Source organism: Bison bison, unplaced genomic scaffold (assembly GCF_000754665.1).
Source record: "Bison bison bison isolate TAMUID 2011002044 unplaced genomic scaffold, Bison_UMD1.0 scf7180017864371, whole genome shotgun sequence".
Lineage (NCBI taxonomy): Eukaryota > Metazoa > Chordata > Mammalia > Artiodactyla > Bovidae > Bison > Bison bison.
The window spans coordinates 11,041,994-11,066,448 of record NW_011494943.1 but is presented as its reverse complement, the minus strand read 5'-3'; the positions used below and the strand labels follow the sequence as shown (position 1 = coordinate 11,066,448).

The window sequence follows — 24,455 nt, the reverse complement described above, 5'->3', positions numbered from 1 at the left end:
ATTATGACATTTTGATTCCACTTGTTTGGCTTAGTGTGAATAGAATATTAGATTTCCAATTAAAAAATAGATATGCAACAAGCAACAAAAATTTACTGTATAGCATAGGGAACCACAGTCAGTATCTTATAATAACCTATGATGGAAGATAATTTCAAAAATAGCATATGTGTATTTGTATAACTGAATCACCTTGCTCTGCACCTGAAACACTGTAAGTCAACTATACTTAAATTATATATATATATATTTAAAATGACACACAAAAAAACCCCTGCCATGTGAGTGTGCAATATTTGCAATTGTGCCCCTAGTGTTTCTAAGTGATGCTTCACTAAACTTAACCTGCTCTGGAGCCAGAAATAAGACTCACCAGTTTTGTGGGCAGGTTGTGGTCATTATCCAGAGCCTTCCACAGCTCTTTCAGGTGTTGCATGAACTCATCAAAACCCGCACTGGTGTCCAGCTCATACAGCAGGGGCGCGTAACCCTGCACAGCATCGTGGAAGCAAGCTACCCGGTCCACGTCAATGTCATTCTCCCCCGCAGAGATGGAGGCCAGGTCTATGAACACCTTCAGCTCGGTGATGCCTGGGGCAGAATGGGTAGATGAATGTAGGGCTCCCTGTGATGATAGGAGCCTCAAATTTGGAACAGTGCTCCTTACTGATGCTGCTGCTACTGCTAAGTCGCTTCAGTCATGTCTGACTTTGTGCGACCCCCATAGATGACAGCCCACCAGGCTTCTCTGTCCCTGGGATTCTCCAAGCAAGAATACTGGAGTGGATTGCCATTTCCTTCTCCATTACTGATGCTATAAATGGATATTTAGTGGATTTTAGGGTTTTATCCATTTTTTTGCTTTCAATAAGAACCTGGGGCCTTTTTCTTTTGCCATTTATGTTGATATTCTGACCAATACCTGACCTTACCGAATAGCATCAATGTCTGGGCATTTCATGGGTATTTTGTGAGTTTTATTTCATGTAATTCACATTATATTGTCATTTAATTATGGGGGAAAAAAAGCTTAGATGGTACTAGAGTTTCTCAGATGGCACTAATGGTAAAAAAAAAAAAAAAAAAGTAAAAATCTGCCTGCCACTTCAGGAGATGCAAGAGAAAGAGTTCCATCCCTGGGTTGGGAAAATACCCTGGAGAAGGAAATGGGAACCCACTCCAATATTATAGCCTGGAAAACTCTATGGGTTGAAAAGTCTGGCAGGATACAGTCACAAAGAGTCAGACATGATTGAGCAACTGAGCACACACACAATGCTGAGCTGGTAAAAAAACATGTTGACAGTTATCTATAAAAAACCGCTGCTTGCTAATCAAAGCTGGGGCATTGCAGTAGCCTGAGGAGCCCACAGCTGAAAGCAGTGAGGCTGGGATGAGATGAGCACGCAGCCCATCCCCTGTCCCTTTATACCAGGGCCACCCACCTTCCTTCTTTCCTGCCTCTTCCCTTCCTCCATGAATTAATTCTGCCCAAATCACCCAAACCACAGGGCTGAAAATACTGCCAAACCCATGCACAATGACAAGTAGATGTGATTAAGTCTAGACAAGTTGCCTTAGCTTCTAGTAAAACTCAACACGAAGAAAAAGCTAAAGGGACACAATTTTTAAGAAAATGATGCTGCTGTTCACAGCAAGAATCCAGAGTGAGAGAGGAAAAAAGTAGCCAAGGAAATAGCTTTTACACCAGCAAAGGAGTGATACTGTCTTTATATAAATTCTATCCACAACAACTATGCACATCTCACACATTTACCTAAAGAATACAGATGAAAACTTGCTAAGAGACTAAATCTTAATATTTCAATCACTAAAAGGAAAGGAAAATTATGGGATGTGATGGGGGCTAATTATCATTACAATGGTAATCATATTACAGTATATAAATGGATCAAATCAATGTGCCATACACCCTAATTAGATACAATACTGTATGGTAAATATATTTCAATTTAAAAAATGAAGAATGTGTCTCACAGTCCTTTACTCAGAACATGATCAAGGGAGTGACTGCCAGTAAGTTTAGTAAGACCACCCGTGAACCATCTAACTACTCTCCAGCCTTATGGCCACCACAGTGATGGATTGTACCTCTGAGAGCTTCCCGGACCCAACCGATGAACTCCTTCCTCTGGGACAGCTCCTTCAGACACTGACATCGGGTCTCACTGACATCCTGCAGTAGCTTTTTGGCATGGATAATGTGCTGGTTGATCCGGTTGAGTTTTTCATGGCAAATTTTGTCCAAGTCAGTCTAAGACAGTTATCAAAGAGAGTTGTCAAAGACAGTCTGAAAGACACGGCAGTATGTGGGCTAGAACTGGCTCCTGGACCCCCAAGAACAGCAGTCCTGACCATCCCAATAGTCCTTTCCACAATCATCCAGGACTGACATATACATGAACCTCTTATCCCAGATTGGACACTGTAGCCACCCTTGCTGTCCCCACTTCATCCATACTAACCACAATTCCTCTACCTCTGGGATTCTGCTAAGAAAACCTGTGGAAGAACCCAGCCAGGTGCATCTTGTAAGTTTTCCTGTTTTCTAGATAAAGAAATGACAGTGATCTACTCAAGAACATGCTGCTGGGATTCAAGCTTATGTAATTCCAAACTTTGGGCTAAATTTTAGTCATCATCACACCTGTTCATGCAATAATATAGATCACCATATACCTTAAAAATGCCCACCCTAAAAGTCATAAGGCAAAAGACTCACTTCTTAACTGTAATACAAATAATTTAGCACATACCACACCGAGTTAAGTACTAGCTATGGAAAGTCGACAAAACAAATGGCTTTTTTTGCTTATAGAACCTAAAGAACTCAGGACACTCTTTCCAAATACCTGATGACCAAAGAGGATCATTGCCTTTTCCTAAATTCATGATCCTCCTGCTGATCTAAGGAAACCCTCATTAGCCAAAGAACAGTCACACTATTGGTAAACAAAGGTAAAAACAAATATCTTGACATATTTGGGCATCAAATAATACAAATAACCCTGAGTAATCTGTGAACTCATCTTACTCAGTTTTTAAAAGCAAGAAGCCCAGGATGCCTGCCACCCTTATGCCCAGGAGTCCCCAGTAAATAACTTACAAAGCTTAGTAAAGTGTGGAGAACACCGAAGTCACCAGTCAGGCCCAAATTCTCTTTGACCTCCAAGATGACCTTGGCTGAGTCGACAGCCTGATGCAGGTGATGGTATTCCTTGATCTGCTGGACTCGCTCCTTGATCCAATCCTTCTGGTCTCTGGGATCCAGAGCCGACATGATCTGGAGGTCTTCAGTTAGGTCGCTGTATTTATTTACAAAGTCCTTGAAGATGTCATTGATCTCCCCAAAGGTGACCTCCCCTGACTTCAGATCCTGATATAGTTTTGTAAACCTTTTGAAACAAGGACAATATAAATATTCATACACCTCTTCAGGCTGAAATATCTTCCTTTCCAAGTTCTCTTCTGGCTCACTCAGCTCCTGTGCAGCCTTTGCCCAGAAGATTGGGAAGATGTGACTGTCCTTTAGCAAATATGCGTTTCTGGCCATTTCTTGGACTTCGGGGCTCAGGTTATAACATGTTGCCCACGTTGAGTCGAGGGAGGTGGCTGATAAGCTCACTGTCACAACTTGGTTTAACTTTTTCCCACTGAGGTCTTCCGAATATCTTTCAGCAATCTCTCCAAAATCCACTTTTGAAACCATAAGAGAATGTCAAGTCAAACTCTGTTCACAATATCATTTTATTTTACTTTCCCAGTTTTCACTCCCCTTTCTGCTCTTAAGGAAATGCAAGTGGATACACTTGCTGGCATTTTTTCTCAGTGAGCATCCCTAAATCTCCACCCTCCATGAAAAATCAATTTTCATGACAAAGAAGGCTTTGCACCTTCTGGGTGAAGATGGCCATTTGAAATCTGCACATTTCCACTCCCTCCCCAAATCCTGCTGCAATAATAGAACTGAGATTGCTTTTCAAAAGCCATAAAGCAACAAGGCTGTATAGTAAAGGAGACCACAGCAACAAAACTTTGGAACTTGAAAAGCAGATGTGCTGAGGGTAAACAATGTTCCAAGCCTGAGAACTTGGGGTCTTAGCCCATAGTGGGGAATCCTGAGATTCTGCCAGGCGTCTGTCATCACAGAATTTCCCACATGCACAGACCCTGGCTGCACAGATGCTGGAATTTGGGTGATGAAATAAGGAGGACTGGGCTGAAAGTCTGCATAACAAGTCATCAAACAGGCTCATTTTCATCCCCACCCATTCCATACAGCAGGCTGGTGGCACCTCCTCCACCCTGACATGCAACAGGTGGTTTAAGGATAACACAGAGGGCTCTCTGGATTGGGGGGTCTCAGGTACACGGCAGAATAAAGGCATTTCCAGACATCTACTCTTCATCAGGAAGCTAACAGTTGGTATGTGCCACTAAATTTGAGAAGCTAGAAAGGAGAAGAGAGGACACAGGGAGTAGAAGGAAGGACTGGGGCTAGATACGCATCTTGGATGCTGAGAACCCTCCAGCCCTCATTGCTATCTTGACTCCTAGAGACGTGGCAGGCAGCCCTATATCTTCCAGGCAAGAGACTGGCAATCTGAGCAGCCCAAGAGAGAGGAGCTAAAGATACAGGCTATTTCAAAGCCTAGCCACTCCATCCTCAGAATCCCCCACCAGGGCGTTAGTCCTCTCTCTTAATATAAACAGATAAAAAAGAATTCTAGACAGAGGGGCAAAGTCTTAAACATGAAAAATAGACATTAAAACATACCAAGAAATAAAAGCAATTTGGAGGAAAGAGGAAACTAAGAAAAAGAAAATCTCTAAATCAAAAATCTTGGAAAGATATGATACTATAACCATTAACCAGAACAGGATAGTATGGAAAAAGGATCACTCAAAGCAAAAAGAGTTCTGTAAATTAAATACAAGTAAGAAGAGAAAGTTAAAAATTTAATGGAAAGCATATAAGGAAAATTAAGGAAATTGCTCAGAAAACAGAACAAAAGGCACAGACATGAAAAAATAGGACAGAAAATGTATGGAAGTTAGATGACTATTCCAGGAGGTCCAATATCCAACTGTGCATTCCAGCAAGAGAAAAAGTAATCACTTAACTAACACAAGAAGTTTCCCCAGAACTCAAGGACTTGGATTTCTAGATTACAAAGACCCACTTAAGTATGCCCAGTACAGCAGATGGGTAAGAGACCCATTCCAAGGAACATCATTATGATATTTCAGAATAAGGGGGACAAAAAAAAAAAAAAAAATCTCGAGAGCTTCCAGGGAGAAAATATGTAATCCACAAAGGGTTAGAATCCCAACTGACTCTAAACAGTGACCCTGCAGAGACAATGGAGCCACGAACTCCAAATCCTGAAGGAAAGATCCGCACCAAACAACAGATCTCCTGTGAAGGCAGACGTTTTCAGACAGGCAAGAACTCCTGGGCTCCTTTCTCAGGAGAAACAGAGTGTGTATTTCACTAAAACACAGGAGTGAGAGCAGGGAGCCATGAGACCCAGGATACAGCTCCAGCTGAGAAGAGAGGCAAGATACCCCTGCTGCTGCTGCTGCTGCTGCTGCTGCTGCTGCTGCTGCTAAGTCACTTCAGTCATGTCCGACTCTGTGCGACCCCACAGACAGCACAGCCCAACAGGCTCCCCTGTCCCTGGGATTCTCCAGGCAAGAATACTGGAGTGGGTTGCCATTTCCTTCCCCAATGCATAAAAGTGAAAAGTGAAAGTGAAGTCACTCAGTCATGTCCGACTCTAAGCGACCCCATGGACTGCAGCCTACCAGGCTGCTTCGTCCATGGGATTCTCCAGGCAAGAGTACTGGAGTGAGATGCCATTGCCTTCTCTGAAGATACCCCTAGGAGTGCTTATCTCCAGTTTGGCAAGATTCTATCTGAAAAATCAAATGGATCTCCTTTTGAGGAAATTAAAACAGTTGGTAAAGAATCTGGCATTGAATTAAAAAAAATAAATACATTGAAAACAAAGCATAGGACAAGATAATAATTTTAAATCTAGAGAAAACAGTTTGCACAAGAAATAGGAGAGAATCATGGCCTATTTCATGGCTCAGGTGTGAAAAGTGCATTTACACAGATGTGACATTTAAACCCTGAGGACTGATCTAATTCAAATTATGATAAAATTGGAGGAAAAGGAGATAGGAAAGCCTATGTGTAAAAGACAGAAATTTGAAAAATAAGGAGATTTAAATCCTAATTTTCCATAAATGATAATGTTTAAACCTGAAAATCAAGAAGCATGCTATTTTGAGCTATGTCGGTAGTTACCAAAAAGTTTTTAACTTTATTAAAAATTAATACGTTAGAAAAAGCCTCCCTTCCAAGATAAATGGCTGCTACTGTGGTATGTTTTTTTAAATCATATTCTCCTTTGACCTTTCTCCCCTGGGGACCTTTCGATTTTGTTTATTTTAATGCTTAAAATGTCACCTTTTATCAGATCTTTTACCCTCCCACACAACTTCAGAAGAGAGTCAACATATGTCTTCTCTTTCTCTAGAGTGTCCAGTTCTTTCTTTCTCAGATTCAGAATGTCTTCCTTCTCTTGGGCTGAAAGACTTTTATTCTCTGGGGGAAAAAAAGGAAAGGAACCCAGTAGAACAAACAAATTTCCATTTTTTAGCAAGCCATTTCTCAAACTGCCCATGAATATGCCCCACATGCTGGGCTGTGTGATGCCGGGGGCTGCATGCATGGCCACTCCAAGATGTCCCTGTGTCAGCAGCATGGAATAAAAACAACCAGTCCTCTTATGTGGTCAGTATTTTATCACTTTCCCAATATTTTCCTGAAGATTAGAAGTCATCCCCTGTCAACTTTCTGGTGAGAAGAGCCACTCATCATAAAGACCACAAAGATTACGTCTCTAAGACACACAGGCGAACACAGAAGCTTCTTAGCTCCTAAACCCTTAGGAGCCTGAAGTCACATCTCAACTTGATACTTACTTAAATGCCAGAGGTCGAAGAACTGATTCATGTGTTTTACAATCAGCTCCAATTGTCCAACTAAAATCGTTCCATTGATGAGGTCACTTGTAACTTTTGTGAACACAGAGTCCGCAGTGGCCATCAACTTCTTGCCTTCCTTGGTAATATTTGCTAATATTTTCTCATTGGTTCCTGACCAAGTTAAGAACAGAGTTAAAATGGTAGGCAGCCCACTTCCTTCTCACATTATTGGATTTCCAATAAATTCTTCATTGCTTTGCCCCAAATTCCATAGAATAAAGCAAAGTCATTCCATATTTCCATCTGGCATCCATCAGCCACTGAGATGCATATGAAAGTAATGATTTCAGTAAGCCCAGACTCTTGCATCTTCCTATACATAGAAAAGTGATAAATTTCTTAACTTGAAATATCTGGTTTTCCTTAATTAACAATAATCTTTTGACGTTCAGACTACCTGTCCCTTATTGCAAACTTCTATATAGCATGACTCCTACCCCTTCCTCCTTGGAGCAGTTTTCCCAGGGTTGCTTGAGAAGCTGTCCCCTGTGCTTGAAGTCCTAAAAATTCCCATGGGAAAACAAAAACACACACAACTCTCAACTTTTAGGTTGTGACTGTTTTCTTTAGTTGACATTAACAATGTATCAATATTGGCTCATCAGTTAAAACAATCATGCCACACTGGATCAAAATATTAATAATACAGGAAATTTTGTGTGTGGAGCAAGTAAATATGGAAACACTGTACTTTCTGCTCAATTTTTCTATCAACTTAAAGCTGTTCTAAAATATAAGATCCATTAATTTAAAAGACACAAATGTAATCTTTTCAGGACCACTTCAAAGGTACAATGTCAGCACAAAGATGGTGTTCTGCAGGTTTTGCATGAATGGTAGCTTTCAGTGTTAGTTCTTAATTATAATCCAAATGCTCTGAGCCTTCCTGGGTCCTTCCATCCAACATCAACCCAATCTAACTGACTAACAGGTCAAATACTTTGCCCCCAATCTTGAGTCAAGAGGTGCCACTGGACCGAACAGATGTTCCCAGCACCCTCATGAACATACCACACAACTTGAAGAGATGCTTGATGTCTGGCCATATGAGCAGATGATTCAAAACCTCACCCATGTTGTCTACAAATTCCCCTCCACTTCTTGGCCAGGACTTAGTGATCACAGCAGAAACAATGGTGTCACATTTTCGTGAGTTATTATAAGAGATTTTCTCAAGGATACTGGTTTGAGACTATAAGAAAATAAATAAAGAAAGAGACATTTAGAAGATTTTTTGGTTAGTTTATTTTTGAATAACAGAAGTAAATTACTCACCCAACAGCATTTCAGAAATCTCTTATAATTAGTCATGCTGTGCTATGTTTAGTTGCTCAGTGTGTCCGACTCTTTGCCACTCCATGGACTGTAGCCCACCAGGCTCTGATGTCCATGGGGATTCTCCAAGCAAAACTACTGGAGTGCATTGCCATGGCCTCCTCCAGGGGATCTTCCCAACTCAGGAATCAAACCCAGGTCTCCTGCATTGCAGGAAGATTCTTTACAGTCTGAGTCGCCAGGGAAGCCCATGAATATTGGAATGGGTAGCCTATCCCTTCTTCAGGGGATCTTCCTGACCCAGGAATCAAATTGGGGTCTCTTGCATTGCAGGCGATTCTTTACCAGGAAGGCCCATATACAATGTCTCAAAAAAAAAAAAAAAAAAAAAAGGAGCACCCAAAAGAACAAATAAAATGCTTAAATTTCTTAAAGAATGCTTTTCTCTGGCTCAATGCTATTTTTCTTGGGACTTTTACATTATGAAAAACATCAAACATAATACAAGTAAACTATTAATATGGGTATCTTTTGTATTTTTAACTGAAATTCTTTTAAAGCTGCCTACAAACATCATACATATTTTAATTCTTTTTCTAAGTTAATTGATAAAATCTTTTCAACTGTATGCATTTTTCTTCCATAATGCTTTGTTAACTCAACCCAGGGATGGAACCCAGGTGTCTGGCATTGCAGGCAGATTCTTTACTATCTGAGCCACCAGGGAAGCCCTTATTGCATGCTAAGCTAGTGTTATCAGCAAGCAATAAAACCAAGGATGGGTGGGTGGCATTGATAACAACAGGGAATTTAGGAGCAGCCTGAAAGATTGCTGGAGGTCACACGTGAGCTGCTCTGGTGCCAAACAATAGCAGGAAGCTGAGTGGCATTTCACAGAGTGGGTAGAGAGTACTGGATTTCAGGGTGGGGAGGGAGATGTCCAGAGCCCATACTTCGCATGGGTACCAGGGTCTCAGAACCAGCGGTGCTTAATAACTTTTGGCTGGTGATGTCATAAAGCAAGTGTGAACACAAATGCAGTTCTTAGTGGGAAAGGTTGTTCACCTGGCAGACCAAGCCCACGGCTTCAATGGCACACATCTCAAAGCATTTTGCCACACTGTCTTCTGCACCTGTGGCATCCCAGTTAGAATTGCAGAAGGCACAAATCTGAAAAAAAGGCATCTCCTGCAAGACGGGAAGACAAGGGTGTGAGAGGTTAGGGATGCTGAACTCTCAGACTCTGTGCAATGAAAACACCCTAGTAATTTTCACTTTCCTAATATGGTATTATCAGCTCCCCATTACCTTGGCCTGCTTCTCATCCCACAAGAAGCATGTCTTCTGCTTCTAACCATTAGACCAAGAAGGCTAAAATTCAAATAAGACCAAAATGGCTAAAATACCCACTTTGCAGGAAAAGCATCTGGCACAGCAGCTTGCCAAAAACAGTACAATTTTTTAAAGGATTTTTTCCTTGCTTCTCTTTCCCTATAAAGACCCATTTAACAATTACACATAAAACTCTCATATCTTCTTTTTTAAAACCTGAATTTTCTAGGGTCACAGGCTTTAATTAAAAATGAGGAGCACTTTTATGTTTTTCCCACTTGTCACTGGGCTTAATAAGGTTCTTGTCACCAACAGGCCACTTAGAGTGACAGCACATAGTTAGTGCCTATTAGAACTCTACCCATGCCCAGGATTCCCCTGGTGCCCAGATCCCATGCCTTTATTCTTCTCTGGTATGTCATCTGTGGTCAAACAATTAAGGCTGAATCAGAAACAGAGTCACCTGAACCCCATGTCCTGTCCACTCAAATGCAGTCATCACGTGTGTTTATTGTTCCTCACGATTTGGTTTTACCAACTTCCGAAAAGAATACCCCTTAATTTTCGGTACCTGTTTGAACCTCCCTTCCAAGTCCCCCAGCAAGGATTCCTTCCAGCCATGCTCCACAGGGAAGTGTATTTCCACCAGTCGCCTCCAGACCTGCAAAACCCACAAGTAAGGGACAGCCAGTAAGACATCTAGTTGCCACAGTGGAATGCTATCAAAGAGCACAAAACTTCAAGGACATCTGGGTTCTGACTTATTTTGTCAATGATCTGCTGTGTCACTGGAGTCAGGGCAACCCACATTAGCCTTTAAAACCAAAAGTCCTGACTGGGCCAGGTCACTACTACTGGCCTACCACTAATTTTTATCTAGAAAGGATTTCTCTCCTTTCAGTTGAATTATTTCAAGTTCAAAAGAATTCAAGCAATTGAATTGTTTCAATTTCAAAAGATTACAAACTTAAGTGAAAGTTGCAATAACAGCACAAGGACACCCATACACCTTTAGCTAGACTCCCCAATGTTTAAAGTGACTGCTTTATCTCTTTTTTGTGCTCCCTATAGTCTGTCTAGAAACAGGCATTTTCTCTGCTGATCCATTGGAAAGAAGTTGCAGATATCATGCCTCTTGGCCCCTAAATCCTATGCAGGCATTCTCAACACCACGGCCCTTCTGTTACACACATAAGTACAAGCGTCACTCTGAGGCCCATCCACTCAGGGGTGACAACTTTCTCTAGGATCGAACCCAGGTCTCTGGCATTGCAGGCAAGCTCTTTACCATCTGAGCTACCAGGGAAGCCCTAGGTAGTCAATTGTTTATAGGTACCCCATCTTCCTCTCTAGGAAGTCTCCCTGTCCACATCCCCATTGTTCACTAACACTGCATTTAGCTATTGTGTCTCCTTTCTAGAGGAGTTCTCCAGCCATTTTTTCTTCCTTTCTTTAATGATGTTGACAATGCCTTTTCTTTTCCATTATGGTTGATATGGGATGTTTTAAATAGTTCCCTGTATACCTGTGGCGGATTCATTTTGATATTTGGCAAAACTAATACAATTATGTAAAGTTTAAAAATAAAATAAAAGTAGAAAAAAAAAATAAAATTAAAATTAAAAAAAAAAAATAGTTCCCTGTGTTATACAATAGAACCTGCTGTTCATCTATTTTATATGTAGTAGTGTGTATCTGGGAGAAGGCAACGGCAACTCACTCCAGTACTCTTGCCTGGAAAATCCCATGGGCAGAGGAGCCTGGTACGCTGCAGTCCATGGGGTCACAAAGAGTTGGACACGACTGAGCGACTTCACTTTCACTTTTCACTTTCATGCATTGGAAAAGGAAATGGCAACCCACTCCAGTATTCTTACCTGGAGAATCCCAGGGACGGCGGAGCCTGGTGGGCTGCCGTCTGTGGGGTCGCACAGAGTCGGACATGACTGAAGCAACTTAGCAGCAGCAGCAGCAGCAGCAGCAGTGTGTATCTGTTAATCCCCAACTCCTAATTTATCCTTCCACCACCCTCTTTCCCTTTTGGTAACCACAAATCTGTCTGTCTCTGCTTCGTAAATAAATTCACTTGTGTCGTATTTTAGATTCCACATACAAGTGATATTATATGGTGTTTGTCTTACTTTGCTTAATATGATAACCTCTAAGTCCATCCATGTTGCTGCAAATGGCATTATTTCATTCTTTTTTTGGCTAAGTAGTAGCCAATTGAAAGTGTTAGTTGCTCAGTCATCTCAGACTCTTTGAGACCCCATGACTGTAGCCTGCCAGGCTCCTCCGTCCATGGGATTGTCCAGACAAGAATACTGGAGTGTGTTGCCATTTCCTTCCCCAGAGGATCTTCCTGACCTAAGGATCGAACCCAGGTCTCCCACAATGCAGGCAGACTCTTTACCATCTGAGCTACCAGGGAAGCCCTTGGTAGTCAATTGCTTATATGTACCCCATCTTCTTTATCCATTCATCTGTTGATGGACATTTAGGTTGCTTCCATGTTTGGACTATTGTAAATAGTGCTGCTATAAACATAGGGGTGCATGTATCTTTCTGAATTTTTACTTTTCTCCAGATATATGCCTAGGTGTAAGATTGCTGGATCATATGGCAGATGTTGACAACTTTGAAAAGTTCAGGTTGGCTGTCCTTTGGACTACCTCTCAATATAATCTGTCTCAACTCTTCCAGGATTAGATTCAGGAGCAAGAACATTAAGAAGTTGAGCTGCACTGAAAATGTCCTTTTCATAAGTCATGCAGGGTAGAATAGCAGCACCTTCCCCTGCTCACCTGCTCTCTCAGGGGTGCTGTTCTCCTTGGAGACTCCCCCAAGGAGGCCAGGAGACTCCTTGCCATGTCTGTCCCTTGAGAAAGTGCTCACTCCTTGGTATTAAAATGTAATCTGTGGTAGGTCCTCTGGGATGCCTATACCCTGACACTTTTAATCTACTCATTTCAGCATTCCTGGATGACTCTTACCTGAGTCAATCATTACTGCTGTGTCATGAATTGATGGGTTTTTCATGTGGTTACGTTTGTTTTTAAACATAAATCAATAAATTTTAATAAAACAGAGTACAAAAAGTTATTGCTGTTGTTACAAATTCCGCATTGTAATGAACCTTTGAGAAACTACCACTTATTGAGTTTTAATGTAACATCAAAGAAGTAAATTCATTAAAGCCTATTTAAATGTATTTTCCTTTTGCAACTATGCATCTGTGTGACACTAGATTTTCCTCATGTACTTTAAGCAAAACAACAAATTGCAAGAGATTGAACATAGAGCCGATATGAGAATCCAGTTGTCTTCCACTGGGTTCAATGCTAAAGAGACTTGCAAAAAATGTAAAATAATGCCATAATTCTCACTAAATTTTTTTTGGCTGTGGAAATGATCTTTTGTAAGATTATGGTGTTTGATGGTTTTCTGTTTCAATTGTTTCTTCTACATTTATTGGTCAGCATTCTTCTATAAAAAAAATTTCTCTTTTCTCCTTTTTTTTTCTGAAAGTATGTTTAAAATTTTAATGAATTATAATCCTCTCCTGGTCATTACTCATTTTGACATTTAAATTGCCTCAGATTTGACTAGTGGGAGCCCCTGCAGGTTAGTTTCTGGTTTCTATTTTATAAAATTTAGTAATTTTAGATGTACAGAAATATTACAAAGTATGGAGAGTTCCAGATACTCTCAGCCCAATTTCCCTGAGTACCAACCCCTTGCGAAGCCATAGTATAGTTGGCAAAACTAAGAAATTAGCATTTATAGATTACTATGAAGAAAACCATTGACTTTATTTGGATTTCCCCACTGTTTCCCACAATCACACTTTTGCCATCCAGGATCTAACCTAGGATATCACATTGGATCTAGTCCTGTCTCCTTGTGACATGTTACCACTCAACTTGAAGCAATTGTTTTAAAGTTTTCTTTATTTTTGGCTGTGCTGAGTCCTTGTTGCTGCGCACGAGCTCTCTTTGCAGAAAGTGGGGGCTACTCATTAGTTGCAGTGTACAGGTTTCTCATTGCGATGGCTTCTTTTATTGCGGAGCATGGGCTCTAGGCATGTAGGCTTCAGTAGATGTGCCACATGGGCCTAGTTGCTCCTTGGCATGTGGGATCTTCCCAAACCAGGAATCAAACCTGTGTCCCCTGCATTGGCAGGCAGATTCTTAAGCACTGGACTATAGGAGGACCCTAAAGTACTTTTCCTTTAAGGCAATACAAGGTATTCGAGGCTGGCCTTGCGCTTCTTCAGTTCCACCTCTAGAATCTGCTGTTGTTTCCAGAGGAGATTTATTTTTTGGGAGGGGGATGGCATTTAGAAGCCATGGCTGAGTGTGCTCACAGACCTAGGTGCCACGATCTCTAGGCCTTTTCAGAGGTTCAAACTAGGAACTGTTGTTGCTTTTTAAATCATACTCACAGTATACGATGATCCTATTAAAGTACTGCTGGAAGGCAACGGCCTACTGAAGGCTGGCACAATGAAGTCAGGGGGCCACTTGCTTGGTTTGCTTGCGGCATTTTCTAGAACTTTGTTCTGGAGCCAACAGTCTTTAGGCCCTTTCTCCTCCTTCCCAGGACAAGATTCTGTGCACATCTCGGTTTCTGGAAGCTCTCACTGCCTCCCAACCTTTTAGATCTGATTTCTAATTTCCTCACCTTCAGCTGCCGCTCAGCCCAGTTTCCCTTTCATGGAGGTCTTGCTCTCATCTTATTTTCTACTATCAACATCATAACCTGACCCATAACCGTAGCACAGCATCAGACGTGAATGCCCTTCCCCACCGGCCACCATGTCCCAACAAGCTCTGTTGCCCCATCCCGCCACCTCACCACTGATGTGGGGACCACAGTCCACCCACCAGGGAGCCCATGCTCTCAGTCCTGTTAGGGGAGCAGCTGTCCATTCTGCAGAGGAGACCCCTGTGTCCCCTCCACTGGACTGGCTTACCTCAATCTCCTCGCTGTAAGCGAAGGTGACAGGTGAAAAATAAAAATACCCAGCCTGGAACATGCTCTTCTTAAAATTTTTCTGAAGCCAAGATCTTGTAGCAGTGAGGGTCCCCTGGAAGACCGTTTTTACTGAATTCTTCTTTCCAGTTTCATTTCCAGACCCTCCTGCTGAATCCTGTCACCACAAGAGAGAGATGGAGTTGAACTGACCCCACACGGCAGACCCAAAGGATCATCCAGATACTTCTCCACCCGCCTCTGTGGCTGATGCCACCTGAGCACCCGGCAGAACCTGCACATTCACAGCACTTTCATTTCCCTGGCGTTCGGGTTCACTCTGGGTGGACAGCATGGGGGTCGAGGTAGGAGAAGCAGTGGCATGGATGCCCCTCAAGTGACCCCAGGTAACTATTATAGAGGCGATGCTGCCTCGCCAACCAGTAGACCTCTTGGACTCTGAGCGGAGAAAGGCTGACAGACACGGAGAAGGGTGCACCACGGGCTCAGAGCTTCCAGAAGCTCAGAGAGCCAAGCTCGTGTAAACCCTGTCCCCAAGTGACATGCTAGGGCCAGGAGGAAACCCATGTCCCCACCCCTGGGACTATTTCCTGAAAAGCCTCGTTTCCCTGGGGTCAACTGATAAATATCAAATTTCTTGAACACAGTTTATCTAGAAATTGGCACCTGCCTATGACGGTTTAAATAATACCTGCTTCAGGAGAAAGCAATCATCTTACCAATAAGACCTATTTTTAAATGTTCCCTTGGTATTTTAAAGAAGAAAAACTAAAAGGAACAAAGTTAAAACATACACTTAATTATTTTGCATCATGAATGTCAGAGTTTTGACTTGTCAAATGGTTAACAAATAAATGGTTGATCTAAATAGGAAATTGTCTATCACCTTCATGTGGAAGCTCAAACTCCACTGGGTGAAGACCACACAACAATGGGAATAAATGAGCTGTGGACACTCGCAACATCACAGCTGGATCTCAGAGATGTCGTGCTGAGTGACGAAACCCAGACACAAAAAAGGAAAGAGTTTCAAGACAGGTAAAACTAACTTGTGATGGTAGTAATCAGGATAGTGCTTACCACTGGGAGGTGTGGAGGGAGGGGGCACAGAACTCTGGATTGTTCCTACAGCTTCATGAGAAAGGTGGTGTTTCTATGGAAAGGCTCTGGGTATGCACTGAGGTGTGTGGACCTTGCTACTGTATTTGAGTTTCAGTGAACAGGAAAAAGGCTCAGGTGGGAAAGATTAGGCATGAACATGCATTTGGGTGGGGAGAGTCTTGCTTGAAGTCCTGGCCACTTGCAGGGTTCTTGAATTTACCCAGTCACAGCTAATACTCTACATTTTAATTCCTACACTGCCTTCTTCCTCTCTTCTTCCCTTCAGCATAAGCCCTGGTTTACCAAAATAGCCTCATGAACAGGACAAAGCCCAGCATCAGGTATATACTGACATATCTGTTGGCAGAACCAGATGCTCTGTCATTCCAGTAATCCTAGAATCAGCCTATCTCCTTTTTGAATAGAGGATGCCTCAGGTTCCATTGTTCTCCTCAGTACGACATTATGTGTACGTGTTCCACTTACCACTAGAGGTTTAAGTATAATAATTCTGCGAACAATCTCAGCAGATAAGGCAGGCATCTCATAAAACGTGTGGGCTTTTGATATTCTGCAGGTAGTTTCATGAAGTTTCAGGCACACAATCAAGTAGGGCTGTATCAAGGGCTCCTCAAGAATCCTAACCCACAAAGAGTTGAGAGAAATGAATGAAATAATTTACGAGGAATTAGCAAACAGTACCCATTATTCATGATGAGTTCCTTCCCTTTAAAATGCCGACAAGGAAGGCATGTACTCGATCCCATTTGGATAACATCCAGAACATTTCCATTTATGCTGAACTTGTGACTAAGATAAAAAGGAAAAAAAAGTCCTTTTGGCTTGCCTCTATGGTCTGAACTATTTTAACAAAAGCAAATTAAACTATTTCCAAGTGTATTCCTTTATTTGAAAAAAATTTTAAGGATGTAAATTACCAAAGATTCAAATATACTCTAAGTTTTTAAAAAATCAGGGAGATACAGGAGGGAGAAAGAGAAAGAAATGCTAGAAGTATATGTCCTGTGCATGAAATCTCTTCCAGTTCTGTGTGGACCTGCTTATTGGCTGATACATGACTAGAGCTGAGAGTTAGGGGGCTGATCAGAAGAGGGTTTAGAAAGCAGCAAGAGAAAGGAATTACTAGGGCAATTCTGCAATACACAGAATTAAATGGGGTCCATGAAGTCCCAGGCTTGGTGTTAATAAAGATCTGACACTCCCACCTCCACCCTGAACACCCTAAGAATTCAGGTGAGGCAATCCTGGCAGTGCTCTGAGAATCTAAAAAATTACCTTCTCTCTCACATGTACATTTCTGTTGTTTTGCATTTTTTACACTGAGTCTTCAGAGTGTCAGAGCTCACACAAATTTGCAGAAGCAAATGATTTCAGATAATTATGGAAAGCTATTTTTGATTTTTGTTAAGGATTTTTGCATCTATGTTCATCAGTGATATTGGCCTGTAATTTTCTTTTTTTGTGGCATCTTTGTCAGGTTTTGGTATTAGGGTGATGGTTTTGTAATCAACTTCCCTGACTTGCAAAAAATTTGAAGTCTAAATGCTGATGAGATGGTGATCACTGAAAAATAAATGACAAAATGCACAGGAAAAAATGGAAATAAATCAAAACCATATCAGCTTATTTCTATGCTCTTCTCTTTTTAAAAAAGTAGGGTGATTACATCAATACCTTGAAAAAAGAAGTGGAATATATGTTAATTTATGGCCTTACATTAATGACAGCAAATATGGCATAAGGAGAAGGCAATGGCACCCCACTCCAGTGCTCTTGCCTGGAAAATCCCGTTGGACAGAGGAGCCTGGCGGGCTGCAGTCCATGGGGTCGCTAAGAGTCGGACACAACTGAGTGACTTCCCTTTCACTTTTCACTTTCATGCATTGGAGAAGGAAATGGCAACCCACTCCAGTGTTCTTGCCTGGAGAATCCCAGGGACGGGGGAGCCTGGTGGGCTGCCATCTATGGGGTCGCACAGAGTCAGACATGACTGAAGCGACTTAGCAGCAGCAGCAGCATATAGCCAATCATAAGGGATAACCCTATGCAAGAGAGACTGCATTTTACTTTTCTACTTACTTTTCCTGATAAATATCCAGAAGGTGCAACAGCATTTTAAAAGTATTCTTAATATTCTAGAGTTGGGAATAAGAGAAAAAAAGGGGAAGATTTAATCATGATGCCAACATCTTTGCTAAAACAGAACCAAAAATCCAATATAATTAGGTACAATAATAATTTTCTTTCTATAAACAAATTTTAAGGGGCTCAAATACTAGTCTTTTACAAATAAAACTCAGGATTTAAAATTATACCATTTTTTCCACCCCCAAAATGGGAAAAGACAGATAGCAATTAGGAAGTGGACCAGCATGCAGGATAACTTCTAACCCTGACTTGCACAGTCTCACATACCCAAGACTATTGTTTTCTTGAATTCCATTTAGTGAAACAGAATAAACTCAAGTAAATCAAACTTTTACCCTAAGAAATATTGACCACACCGCCACCAAGTCTCTTATTTCTAAGTCTTTTACCACGTCAGGTTTTCAGAAAAGGAAAATCACAAACTCTGACTAATTAGTTCTTGACTTGCTTTTGTTAAGCAAAGACTCAAGAGCCGATTCCAGGGAACAAACCTGGAGGTTTCTGTTGGAGATTTTCTCAAGTCCTTTGAGCCGGTACCAAGTCCCTAGAAGACAATCCAGGACATGCGGGGGAGACTGACTCAGGTAATCGATGAAGTGTTCCATGTAAGGAGCCAGGTTACTCAGAGGAAGCAAACTGAACCAGGATCGGAACAGAAACTCATCCACATTCAGCAAATGTCTGTTCTTTCTCATTAACTCGAGTAATTCTTTCCTATATAAGGGAAAATTGGAACAGAAAAAAAAAGATCAGCAGCGAGGTCCATAAAACAGATGAAGGTAATCAAAATGTATCTTACAAGAGATCTAGAAAGTTCCTATTTCAAAAATAGTTGAAATGCCAAGAACTCAAATGAGAAGTAAACAATAATATATTAAGAATTCAGCAACATAAATGAACTCTGAGGACATGATGCTCGGTGAAATTGGCCACTCACAAATGGACAAATACCCTGACTATATATATACATACATCATATATATATATATATATGCATACACACAAGTACACACCAGTTCTTCTTTATCCATTCATTTGTTGACAGACACTTAGGTTGTTTCCACATCCTGGCTGGTGTGAATGATGTTGCAATGAACATAGGGGTGCAGATATCTCTTTGAGATATTTACTTAATTTCCTTGGGAAATACACCCACAAGTAGCATTGCTGGATCATATGGCAGTTCTTTGTTTAAATTTTGATACTGTTTTCCATTGTGGGTGCAATGATTTATGAACTAAACTTGTCAATGAGTGAATAAGCAAGTGCCTGGATCAAATAGCTTATGTGGACCCAGTCCAGAGAAGGCCTTTAAATTATTCTGTTCTGTAATACTGTCCTGGAGACCCAAAAAGATGATGATGGGAAAGTATAGCAGAGTGCCACAGAAGTGACAGACACTACAAGAAACACATGGAAAAAGCATCACTATATACTAAAGGTCACTATTGCCTGAAAAACACAATCTTTAAGACCAATTCTAATGTTTGCCATTTTCTCTCTCATCATCTAAATATCTTCTACATAGTCAGTCTTCTAGATAAATGTCCCTGGAAAGGCATTTAAATACATACATATATATATATATATTTATATTTATATAAATCTTATTTTGGCTTTAAAATGCTCTAATAATACTGAGGAATCAATAACTTAATTTGGCTCACTCACTATTTCAATCCCTAAAAGTGATCCTAAATCCCTAAAAGGCTAGATCCTATTGGATAGGAGAGGGGGATAGATGAGACTTGGAATAGTTTCTCTGACAAAAGACAAAGTAAATGGGGGATGTTTTCTTTGTTTGGAAATAAGTGCTAGTATTAAATTTTTGAACTGAATTTGTATTTTCTATTAAATTTTTGTACTTAAATTTGATTTACCATTTTTTTAATGGATTGTGCTTTCTATGTCTTCTCTAAGAAATCTTTGCTTGTCTCAAAATAGTACTTCACTGCCTAAAGATGTATACCTACAATGTGCAAAACATACAGTGCTTTATGCTAATTATATCTCAATAAAACTGAAAACAAAATGTCATATCATTTGTGGCTGACTTTTAAGCATATAAGCACCCAAATAATCACATTTGGATAAAACCCTGCAAATACATAGGCCAAAGTGTTAACAGCAATGATTATCTCTGTGGTTGCAGGCCATTTTTGTAGTTTCCAATTTCTTGCATGTTTCAAACTCTTTAAAGAAGTAATTTTAAAGGGAGCAATATATTACTTCCATCACTAGAAGGAAGGGTAAGTGGACATTGGAAGTCCACTGGAGATCTTGGAAGCACAGTTATGATTCTAAAATTTACATACACAAGTGCAGGTCTAAAACTTACTGATCTGGTCTTGTTTCCCGAAACTCCGAGAAGGAGATGCCTTCAAGGGCTGCCCAGGTGTCCTCAGGCTGCGTGACTGAGCCCTGGGCTGGCGGGGACAGGTCCATGCAGTGGTGCAGCACAGGCAGGGCACACACCCAAAAGTCAACCTTTTTGTCCATGCACATTTGGCACAGGTTTACCAAGGACACTCGCCAGCTAGAAAGGGAACAGAAATCCCACATGAGTCCATTCTCTGTGACAGTGGGAGAGACAAAGATTCAGAGAGGCTTGTGATCTACAAAAGGTGCCCAGTGTCAGAGCTGCAGCTTGAACACAGGTCGTCTGGCAACAGTAAATCTACATGTGAAGCAACTTTTTACGTGTAAGTGGGGAGCCTATAAATAATACATGCCATGTTCCTTACAATCACAAAACGTGCATGTTTCTCAAGACCTGGAAACACATGTACATTTGCCAGCATTTCTTTTCTCTTTCAAAATGAACAGGATTTAACTGGGTGTTTAAAATTTGTAAAACCAGGAGGGAAGTGTCCATTAAGACTGGCTGCTCAGAGAAGTATATATTATTCTTGAGTTCAATTCAAACAGCTGTAGAAAAAAGACCTGGGATTCAACAGAGGGTTCTGGGGAGGCACCTCCACCCAGTGAAACTTAAATGCATTCAGGATATGATGCAGCCTCCACACTACCAGTGCTCCCAGCCCAGTGCAACGGGCATGGTGGTGACTCCTGGACTGGGAACAGTGGTGGCAGAGGCCACGGGGAGGTCATTCATGATGGTTCCACACTAGCTTCATTGTCTTACCATGACACCCACCTCCCCTCAAATACAGGCCCGCCGAGCTGAGACATGATACACTGTAAAGCTGCTCAAAAGCAAATATTCAATAGAATGTGTAATAAAATGAAACATAGTACATAGACCAGAAAAAGGCTAGTGGTATAAACACTAAAATGACAACAGTGAGTGGTAAAATTATGAGTGGTTTTTATTTCTTGTACGTTTTCATCCATTCTATGACAAATACTTATTTTTATAATCAGATAAAAACCATTAGAGAGCTAGGAAATCTTTACATAGACACACACAATACCTCTGAGATGTTTCAAGGATGTCTTTCAGGTCCTTGGGAAAGGTGCCTAGTGAATTGGTGTCCAAGTGGAGGAGGTGACAGAGTGAGGCCAGGTCATTTTCCAATAAGAGAAAGTCGAATTTTTCCACTAAGAAAAGGACAATCATGCCCATTCCCAATTTACTCTTCACTGGGTAGTCTTCAGGCAGAGGGTCCCCACTGGTTTCCAGAAATGGTGCCATTTTCTTTGTCACACACTCCCACAGGTGCTTCCTCACCTGGTCCCAGGAGAAAAGGAAAACACACAACCATGGCATTGAACACACCAGAGGTGTCAGGACCTGCCTGTCAGCCGAGCAGGGGCCTGATGAATGAGGAGCAGGAAAATCTCTGGGGAGGAGTCGCCCTCCACCTGCCTCCTGACTAAACCCTGAGCATCCCCTTGCCCTGGGACTTTGGGAGGTGCCACAAGTGGTATGTCCAGAGGCCTCAGCATGCTGGAGAGGACTCAGGTGGGGGTTCTGAGCCTTATAAGGGTTCACATGGCTCTAAGTCTGTCTCAAAAATGCCTAAGCTATACCACTGAGCAGGTGGAGATACAGTGAAGGAAGGTTCCAACCTTCTTTCCACTCTTCCCCAGGAGAGATAAGAAGGTGGGACCAGTGGCAGAGCTGGGTCTAGGTGAACAGGTAAAAACTTCCTAGGAAGAAGAAAAAACTGGAGCGAACAGAGAATTCCCTAGACGGGGCACAAGGAGAAAGGGGGCTGAAATAGCCTGACCCTATCCACCAGTGTATTAAAAAGCAGACATCACTTTGCAGATAAAGGTCCATCTAGTCAAAGCTATGGTTTTTTCAGTAGTCATGTGTGAATTTGAGAGTTGGACCATAAAGGAAGATGAGTGCAGAAGAAGTAATGTTTTCGAACTGTGGTGCAGGAAAAGACTTTTGAGAGTTCCTTGAACAGCAAGGAGATCAAACCAGTCAACCCCAAAGGAAATCAATATTTCTGAATATTCATTGGGAGGACTGATGCTGAAGCTAAAGCTTCAATACTTTGGCCATCTGATGCAAAGAGCTGACTTATTGGAAAAGACCCTGGTGCTGGGAAAGATTGAGGGCAGGAGGAGAAGGGGGGCACAGAGGATGAGATAGTTGGATGGCATCATAGATTCAATGGACATGACTTTGAGCAAACTCTGGGACATAGTGAAGGACAGGGATGCCTGGTGTGCTGCAGTCCATGGGGTCGCAAAGAGTCAGACATGACTGAGTGACTGAACAACAACAACAATCCACCTGGTTCACTGAGTCTAGGGGTCATCTGGACACTAGGAGGTGGAGTGGTGCTGAGTACCCAGGTGGTAGAAAAGAGAGCTATCACTGACACCCCTGAGACATGGTACCTCCTCTTTGTAGCGCAGAGCACTCCATGGCTGTTCTTCTCCTTCATAAGTCATGGGTACATGAATGACAGAATAAAACTGCTGGAACTGGGTGAAAAAGTTCTTTAAATTGATGGCATTCCAGGTCTCAAGGATGCTGAAGATGCTGTCCAACATGACTGCAGCTGCGATCTGCTTCCCTTTCATCAAGTCTTTCCTCGTACCATCTGTTATATAATTCATCAATTTCTTAAGTGTCCCAGGGGGCTTCATACAAATTATATCATCGTACTGATGCCAGTCTAAGAGTAAAGAGAATATTATACTTAAGGGCATCGAAACATGCTAGACCTTAACACTCTACCCTGGAAGGTTGACCAGAAAAAATAAGATGAAGGTGCCAAAAATGGAAGAAAGGAAAATTACAGAATGTGGTAAACAGAAGGCAGCCAGCACTCACTCACCCTGGTACCCAGCCACAAATGAGCAATGTGGGGCCTGACCCTGGAGGTAGCACAGATGTTTAGGACGAGTAACCTAGACACTCCACAGTGAATTGAGTGAGGCCCAAGCTCACACCATTCATCTGCCCTGAGAATACTGAAATCATGTCCTTGTTGAACTAGACAGCTCAACCATTTGGTACATTAGTTCCTTAGAAAATGACCACATGGAAGTAAAAAATTACATACTGAAACTTCATCACTCACTAGGAATTGTGCACCATTTTGGTATGTTACTTGGTGCAAGAGCTCCTTTCCTCTGTCCTGGGAACCATGGTGCCCACTCCACGAAGGATGGTACAGGTCACACAGCAGACAAAACAGCATTCAACATGGGGCAAGGGTTGAACTCATAGCTGCTCTTATAACCAGCTGAAACGATATGCGTGCAGACCTAGAAAACCCAGGAAAATCAACTGCCAAATCATTAGAAGGCAAAGAGGCCAGTGAGACACCAGAGGCAACACAGGTGCATAAACATAGCCATGAAAATCAGAAAGTTGAGCCTCTAGATAGGCCTCCTGATGCTTGTTGCCCAGGCTTTTGTCTTTGCTGGAAGTCCCTGCTCACCCATCCCTGTCCCATCCAGCCCTGTCTGGCAATAACTAGGAATCACTGTTTGGATCTGACCTCAGGCGTCAGCTCCTGTGGAAGCATTCCCTGCTCCCTGTGCCCCTCACAAGTGGGGGACACAATGGCTCTCTCTGTTTTATAAAAACTTTCTTCCAGAGAAAAGGTGAGTGAGAGATGATGGTCTAGGCCAGTGTCATGGAGATTGTGAGAGTGCCAGATTGTGAGAGTGCCAGTCAGTGTCCTGGGCTCAGGACACCCTCAACGCCAGGACAGTGGGGCAGGGAGGGACATTATGGTCTTGGTCTCAAGACTCTACTAGAAGAATAAAATATTTAAGCTCCAACCTCCTAGAGAAAAGAGAAAGAAAATTAAAAAGTTAGAAAAAGTACAAAAAATAACAAGGAAACAAACTAGACAGAAAAGACATGATAATTAGTCAAAAGTGAGTCTTCCATTGACAGTCACAATCCATGCCAATGGGCTAAATTCCTTAAAATATGATCATATTGAGAATTTCCCTGGTTGTACAATGGTTAGGACTCCCCACTTCCACTGCAGGGACAAGGTTTTGATCCAAGGTCTGGGAACTAAGATCCCATAAGCCACACAGCAGTGGAGGGGGGTGGGGGG

The 24,455-nt window shown here is 41.8% G+C and overlaps 1 protein-coding gene across 1 annotated transcript in view; it reads right to left on the bottom strand.

Moving 5' to 3' along the window:
- Positions 1-24,455, bottom strand: part of RNF213 (ring finger protein 213) — a 116,865-nt gene that overhangs the window by 57,913 nt on the left and 34,497 nt on the right. Inside the window, exons 8-22 of the mRNA XM_010856525.1 lie at positions 22,771-23,051; positions 21,387-21,643; positions 20,291-20,488; positions 18,444-18,666; positions 17,884-17,939; positions 16,270-16,423; positions 14,663-14,839; positions 10,259-10,348; positions 9,421-9,543; positions 8,092-8,272; positions 7,018-7,191; positions 6,500-6,637; positions 3,128-3,717; positions 2,113-2,275; positions 374-591 (exon numbers count right to left, since the gene is read on the bottom strand). Coding sequence (XP_010854827.1) covers positions 374-591; positions 2,113-2,275; positions 3,128-3,717; positions 6,500-6,637; positions 7,018-7,191; positions 8,092-8,272; positions 9,421-9,543; positions 10,259-10,348; positions 14,663-14,839; positions 16,270-16,423; positions 17,884-17,939; positions 18,444-18,666; positions 20,291-20,488; positions 21,387-21,643; positions 22,771-23,051 — 3,023 coding nt within the window. The remainder of the gene's footprint in view (positions 1-373; positions 592-2,112; positions 2,276-3,127; positions 3,718-6,499; positions 6,638-7,017; positions 7,192-8,091; positions 8,273-9,420; positions 9,544-10,258; positions 10,349-14,662; positions 14,840-16,269; positions 16,424-17,883; positions 17,940-18,443; positions 18,667-20,290; positions 20,489-21,386; positions 21,644-22,770; positions 23,052-24,455) is intronic.